Here is a 7,674-nt window from a genome sequence, read left to right on the forward strand (position 1 = left end):
GTTTATAAGAAGATGTCAACTAGATCAATTAGGGTTGGAAGTTGATAGAGGACTCAAATTGCATATGCTATAGTCGGATAGACAACAAGTAATGGATTGTTATGAGAAGCAAATTTTGAATAGGAGGGAATGGTTCAATACACAATTGAGGAGGAAGGACCTTGATAAGGGAATGCGAGCGAAATGGGAAGGACCCTTTATGATCAAGTAGAGATTTGAAAATGGTACTTATCTATTACAGGATCTAGATGGGATGGTTTATAAAAGAAAGATCAATGGGTTCCATCTTAAGAAATACAATTGTAGAATCATAATATAAATACGAATGCTATAAGTAGTGTATATACAAGTCATAGAATATATTGTTATGGTTAGTAGTTTGGAGCAATTTTGGTATTCTGAAAACTGGTATTAATTGGGAGTTTTCAAATGATGGACACCATGCTCAAAGTGTACTTTCACACCTAACAAAGGTTCCGATCAATGGAAAGAGCTTGAAGAGTATATCCTAAATATCCAAGGTCCAAAAAATTTGGACTTCATTTGCAAAAATTAGTCTTTTTTTGGTTGGGAATTTATTCATAAGCAACCTTTGGAGCACAAAGTTCAACTTTCTTGATGGAGTGCTTTTCCACATCCTTCTTACCCTCCTTTCCATGCCCTAATCTTGTAGAAAATTTTGCTTCCAATACTTTTTTAAAAGGTATGGCACCTCTCATAGCATTAGAAGTCCTTTCTTTTGGAGTAGTCCTAGAGTCTTTTGCCCTTCTCATTCTACAAGGTCTTTAAAGGATGTATCTCCTTGCCTATGTATGTTGTAGGTCAATCATTAAGCCTCGACTAGTTAGCTTCAACCTCATCTTAGGTAAACCATCTCAGTTGTGTTGAATCCCACATTTGGCTCCTTTGACATAAAGGGATAATGACATTTTAGAATTTATTTGAATGGGAGGGCACCCATCTTCATGCTACCCATAAAGACAATTGTGAAAATCAGTTTTGAATTGAGGATTACTATCTTCCCACTAAGGAAAACTGCATCATTGCGTAGGTTGTGTAACTTCACTTTCAACTTGTTTAAAACCCATAAAAATCTTAGCTTTTAAGTGATGCCAAATCCAAGATGTCACCCTAAATATCGAAAGGCTTCACTCTTCTTTAGCATCCTAAAATCATAGCTATAAACCCAGTCCTCAGGTTTTCCATGTCCTATGAAGAGGAGCTTAGTCTTTGAGAGGTTGACCAAAGTGATGAGACAACACAAATCTGTTAAAGAAGCCAAGTAAAAGATCCAACTCCTTCTTTTCACCTCTGAAGATGTTCATATTATCATCAGCAAAAAGTTGCAATCTAAGATGGCCACTCCCATTCATACATATAGTACAAAAGAGTGTAGGGACGATACTCGTGAAGTGAGGGCCAAACCCCATCAATTGTAATACTAAGATGGCAAACTCTCAACACACCCTATCATAGGCTTTGTCGAGGTCCATGTTGACCAAGAGATAATTCCAGCCAATTGCCAATGCCCATCAATAGCAAAGGAGAGTTTCAAGACAACATCTTGGATCTTTCTTTTGAAAGCAAATGCATATTGGTGGGGGTGTTAGACCTTGGATAGGTCTAATTTTATCCTTAGTGCAAGCACCTTTGTGATTATTTTATAAGAAAGGGCAAGCATGGTAAGGGACTGCCATAGGTTGGCTTTGGCTCAACAAGCTAACTTAGGGATCGTGTCCTTGATTTAATGTAGGAGGTATCAAGCTACTGTTGACGCAATAGTTGACAAATCTGGTGTAGTCCTTTTTGCACACCTCCCAAAGAGACTTATAGCACTCAACTAGCAATGGATGATAGATACCTTCATAGTTCGTTGAAGAACAAACCTCGAGCCTACAATGGATGATAGATATGTTTGAAAGACTGCCTTAATTTCCTCATTTATGGTGGTAAGCTTTCTACCCATCTTCATTTTCGATGCAAGAAATAGTCTCCCTTGGAACCTACTTCGTCAATAAGCCGAGAGGTAAAAGGATGTGGGGGCATCACCTTCAGCTTCCCACCTTTGATTTTAGCATGACTTTAGCGTTTTGAATTCTATGCTCCTCTTGATCTTCAATAAAAGTCTACAACATGAGAACAACAAAAGGGTCATCATGAAAGCAAGAAAGCATGGATAGCACTAGAGGGAAGTAGCATCGATAGCCTTCTATGAGCCAGATCTTTGTGTACTTCTTTGCAAGGTGACTACTACTGATTATTGCAACTAGGTGGTTGCCATTTTGGCTTTGAACACTTCTTTTCTTCTCTTAATGACCCATGCTTTGTGTTGAGTGCTAATCCCATGTGGGCCAAAGCTAAATCTACAATCTTACAATGGAGTGAGAAAGTTCTCGAAGCTTGCTTGCAGCACGTCTAGTCACTCATCACTATTGAGTTCAAGGCTTACATGACTTGAATCTCACACTTTGAATGGCATTTATAGAATGATCATACTATGGAAACCCTCCTTCACATTCAATGCATAAAGAGAAATGCCATTGGAGAGAGAGAGAGAGAGAGAGAGAGAGAGAGAGAGAGAGAGAGAGAGAGAGAGAGAGAGAGAGAGAGAGAGAGAGAGAGAGAGAGAGAGAGAGAAGTGTGTGTGTGTGTGTGTGTGCATGCATGTGCATGGGGCTATCGATGACTTTTTGAGGAAAGGGGGGAGTTGGATCTCCCTAACAACCACTTACACATGGGTAGAGAGAGGAATGCAAGGGTGGATCAATGCTATAGTCAATTCGGTGCTTATATGTCTCAATTTGTAGTGTAAATTTTTAGCTTCGGAAGTCCAACTTATTGAACATGTAAGATACCACGTGAGTTCAAAAGAAAGGGTATTATATTTAGTAAACTTTACAGGATTATATTTACAAAAGGGTTTTTAAATTATAATTTGAAAAAAATCCCTTAAGTTTAATAAAGTAAAAGGGGTCATTTTAAGGCCTTCTAGTATGTAAAGAAAGGGTATTTCTTAATATCGTTTGAACGCACATTATATAGGCGATTTCTTATAGGTAGACTCCCCGGGATTTTTAGTTGAAAATGGAAATTTGTAATTACTATCAAATTGACCATTAGTCTTCCAATTCAAAAATTGGGTGGTCTAGTTTTAAATCTTGACAAGTAGAATAAATTTCTTTAAGAGTTCTAGTTACCCAATTTGATCACAATCAAAATTTAATGCTAATGAATAAGGTTTTTCCAAGACTATTAGCATTTGCAAAAATTGCAAAAAGGAGGGTGCTCGAATTGACCAAGAAGCTTAAAGAAGCACAAGTCATGGAGAGAAGTGCTAAATTTGTTTTCATATATTACAAATGGCAATGCAAAGTGCTAATATCAAAAATTTATTAATTCATGTAAAATAAGAAAGAAAAAGAGCCATAATTTGGAGGGTGAGTAGATACATTTGCATGCATAGACTGGGGTAAAGAGACCAATAAAGGATGGATAAATGTAGCTCCCCAATGTTGTGTTGTTTGCCTCTTGTATTATGCATATTATAGCAAGCCAACTTCTTGTCAACGTATGGCTCCTTGACTTGGAACGAAGCTACATCTTAATGGCCTAATCATGACTTTAGTATTAACCTTTGCTAATTTGTATCCTAACACTTTTCCCAAAGTTTGCTTGAGTATGGTGATGAAAATACTAGGTCCATGTTCAAAAATGTAAGATGACAACCTTAGATTGCTCTTGCCATCTAACATTTACTAAAAATCTCAAGGATTGCCATGTATCATACATTAACATTTGAAGTTGGTTGGGTTTGACAATTCCTAACTTTGAAAGTTCACAAAAAGAAGGGATGGTTTATGGTATTCAGCTTACACGTGGTTTTTGAGAGGAACATGGTTTTCTTTTTCTTGCCTAGGGAGAAGGTGCAAAGTGTCTTTCATTGGAAGATGTGATGATAACCTTGGTGTATACTTGTCCCCTTTTGATTATAAGTTTTTCAATGTGAATTATGGAGTTATAGATAAGCTCAAGAGGATAAGCATTGATAATTAGATATCACTCAAGTCTATTTGTTACTTTTCTTTCTTTAGGTTGTTTGAATAATATTGCTTTACTTATGCTTTGACGGGTCCTTGAATGTAGATGGACAATCTCAATGAGAAAGTGACAATCTAATGCCTTGTGATCTACCCTAAATGATGTCCTAACTTAGTAGTACAAGACACGGTATCTTCACCAAAAATCTGCTTTTGAGATATTGATATATTCTTGGGAGTTGTTGAGAAGAAATTAAAAAATCGGGTTAGTCATTGACACCATATTAGTTGTTAACTACAAAGCATGCCATAAAATGGTAATGGGCAACCCAACAATAAAGCATAAGCAAGATAGGTTCAAGGACAAATAGGTGTATTGTGTGATTTAAGCATACTCTATCATGAGAAGGTAACGAGGCAAATACAACGCTAATTGTCATGGAGACTTCTCCTAAAGGTGAAAAGAAATAGGGCACCAATTTTTTATGGATAAAAAGGTTGAACTACATGATTATGGGTGGAAAAAGGAACACAATTTTACCTCTACGTGTGCTTGCCTTGTCATCACAAACACTTAGCAATCATTTTTCCTTCTTGTTTCCACCAAATTATAAATGAAACCATGTTTTTCTACTCTAATATGTAGCAAATTTCTAGGGTAGAGGGGCCACTTCTATGGCAGTAGGTATGGTGATTGCCTCGGGAAACCATGATGGCTAGCCATAACACAAGGGTTGCAATTTTCTTCACTCTTATGTGTAGCACTTGGAAGTCCAACATTGACTCGATAAATTCAATTGATGATTGTTGGCAAACACATGGTAGTGCATGTTAATTGGAGAATCTAGAGATGCATAGGACGTGCTCCAAAGTTGCAATGCTTCATTGTAGTGTTCTAGAAAATTTGACGTTTACTTTTGGAAGAAACCTCAGAAGTGTGTAAGGAGGGGGGGTTTTGACATTGGTAAACGTAAATCCCGTCAAGGTAAAAACAAAGCCATTTAGCGATTGGTTTTATGAACTTACACGAGTTCAGTGATGCGAAATGGTACTGGTCACACACTATTTGCCCCCTCTCCCCAAGTCTTGAAACAACTTGTGTCACGTGATTAGCATTTGGCCCTGCGACACGTGTCGAGATCCTGGAGAACGGATCCGACGGCCAAGAAGAGGCGGACAAGGCTAAGTGAATGCTATCGTCTAACAGTAAAACTCCAGCAGAGGAAGCCATAGTTTTTCCTTTAAGAGCGAGAGGAAGACACCATAGGGTTAAGGCTCCGTCCTCAAAATAGAAAGAAGGATAGGCAGAAGAAACCATGGCTTCCTTCGTCGGTAAATACGCAGGTACGAACTCACAGTTGTGTCTGTGGCATTTGTATGCCACTCTAGAGTCTTTTTCTCTGTAGCCTTTCTTAATTCTGATTTGTCTCTGCAACCTTGGAAAGCTTGCTAAGATTGTAACGAATCTGGTAAGATTTTAAAGCTCTGCTTATTTTTTGAACCATGAATTGTTGAGAAGATTTAGCCGTTTTCAGATGTATGTTTTGAATTTGTGAACTATCGAGAAGATTTAGCCGTTTTGGTCAGAAGACGCACCACATGGCTGGATATTTCTCAATCAATGTGCTCAATTTTTAAGGCTCTGCTGATTTTTTGAACCTGTGAATTGTGGGGCTTCCTATGTCTCGTCATGTATGACTTTCTGTCGTGAAGCCGAAAATCCCCTCTTGTGCAGGTTTGTACTCAGGATCACGCATCATTATCTTGTCTGATGTTGTCCATTGTTTGTACTTTTCTTTTGTATGGGATGAGACCTAAAGATTTAGTCATTTTCCGATGTAGTGTAGTCGGAAGACACACCATTTGGCTTCACTCTGTCGGTTGATCTGTTTGTTGGTTGGAAAGAAAATGTAAGATCTAGTTATTTTGTGATGTGCGTTAGTCTGATATGCTGTAAAGTTTTGAGCTGGAGGTTTATGGTGTATGGATGCTTGTCATTCGTTCATCTTTGAGCCAGTTGGTCATCAAAATGTGGTCTCATGTGAGTCCTCTCTGTATTGCAGATGAGCTCATTGCAACCGCCAAGTACATTGCAACTCCGGGTAAAGGGATTCTGGCTGCGGATGAGAGCACAGGTACAATTGGCAAGCGCCTTGCCAGCATCAATGTAGAAAATGTGGAATCCAACAGGCAAGCCCTCAGGGAGCTCCTGTTCACCACCCCTGGCGCTTTGCAGTACATAAGTGGGGTTATCCTGTTTGAGGAAACCCTGTATCAGAAGACTGCAGCCGGGAAGCCATTTGTGGATGTGCTGAAGGAGGCTGGTGTCATCCCTGGCATCAAGGTAGACAAAGGCACTGTAGATTTGGCTGGGACCAATGGTGAGACCACAACACAGGGGTTGGATGGTCTTGCCCAGCGCTGTCAGCAGTACTACAATGCTGGTGCTCGATTCGCCAAGTGGAGAGCAGTCCTCAAGATTGGGCCAACAGAGCCGTCACCCCTTGCCATCTTGGAAAATGCCAATGGACTTGCCCGCTATGCCATCATATGTCAGGAGAATGGCCTGGTCCCCATTGTGGAGCCTGAGATTCTTGTTGATGGCCCACATGACATACACAAGTGTGCAGCTGCCACAGAGATCGTTGTTGCTGCTGTCTACAAGGCTCTGAGTGATCATCATGTCCTTCTGGAAGGCACTCTGCTGAAGCCAAACATGGTTACACCAGGGTCAGATGCACCCAAGGTCTCCCTTGAGGAGATTGCTAAATACACTGTTCGAGCCCTTCAAAGAACGGTGCCACCTGCAGTACCTGGCATTATGTTTCTGTCAGGTGGGCAAAGTGAAGAGGAGGCAACTCTTAATCTGAATGCCATGAATAAGCTCGACACCATCAAGCCATGGACCTTGTCTTTCTCGTTTGGCCGTGCTCTGCAGCAAAGCACATTGAAAACATGGGCTGGGAAGAAGGGAAACATTGCTGCAGCTCAGGCTGCATTCCTGGCACGGTGCAAAGCCAATTCTGAGGCCGTCTTGGGTAAGTATGCTGGTGATGCTGCCAAGGGTATCGGCACTGGGGAGTCTCTTCATGTCAGTAACTACAAATATTAGCAGCAGCCGTCAGTAATAACTAGGACTATGAGATGATAAAACTAAGCTCCACTTTTTGGATTGAATGTGGGGAGGAGAAAACATTTGTTCTTTCTTTCTTCACTCTTGCGATAAACTTCAGGTAGAATCTTTCTGTGAGGAGAGTAAATTTTGACATTTTTATTAGACTACCGAGAATAAGCTTTTAGGGTTCATGCAACCCATGAGCAGACTGGCTGCAAAGCTTCACTGATTTGTCTGAGAAGATGTTTTCACATGTACTTCTAGCAAACGTTTCAGTTTATCTTTTGAGTTAAATGTGTCTTTTTCGTCAGTCTTTGCAGCCGTTTTGCTTAGATGTCTTACGTTTAACACCTTGCCCTTGAGCATGAGTTGTCTTTTGGTTCTTGTAAATGGCTTCATTTCTGGTTTTACACCTCAGATGTGCCTCTTTTGAGTTGTGCAAAACAAAACACACACAATAATGCATACCAGTGACCACTATACTTATATTTAGCAGTGTTGCACTTGAATCAAATTACACTT

At 39.9% G+C, this 7,674-nt stretch overlaps 1 protein-coding gene across 1 annotated transcript; it reads left to right on the forward strand.

Moving 5' to 3' along the window:
* The first annotated feature begins 5,223 nt into the window (after positions 1-5,223).
* LOC148029688 (fructose-bisphosphate aldolase 5, cytosolic-like) lies at positions 5,224-7,446 on the forward strand. The gene is made up of 2 exons (XM_087685972.1): positions 5,224-5,381; positions 6,101-7,446. The coding sequence occupies exons 1-2, from the start codon at positions 5,354-5,356 to the stop codon at positions 7,147-7,149; spliced, it is 1,077 nt and encodes a 358-aa protein (XP_087542098.1). The 5' UTR covers positions 5,224-5,353; the 3' UTR covers positions 7,150-7,446.
* Positions 7,447-7,674: the final 228 nt, after the last annotated feature.

This window comes from Lygodium microphyllum, chromosome 10 (genome assembly GCF_053477565.2).
Source record: "Lygodium microphyllum isolate KBCC chromosome 10, Lygodium_microphyllum_v1.1.10, whole genome shotgun sequence".
Classification (NCBI taxonomy): Eukaryota; Viridiplantae; Streptophyta; class Polypodiopsida; order Schizaeales; family Lygodiaceae; genus Lygodium; species Lygodium microphyllum.

Coding starts and splice junctions, on each gene's coding strand:
- LOC148029688 (XM_087685972.1), top strand. CDS start 5,354: ATGGCTTCCTTCGTCGGTAAATACGCAG. Junction 5,382..6,100: donor CTTCGTCGGTAAATACGCAG/GTACGAACTCAC, acceptor TCTGTATTGCAG/ATGAGCTCATTGCAACCGCC.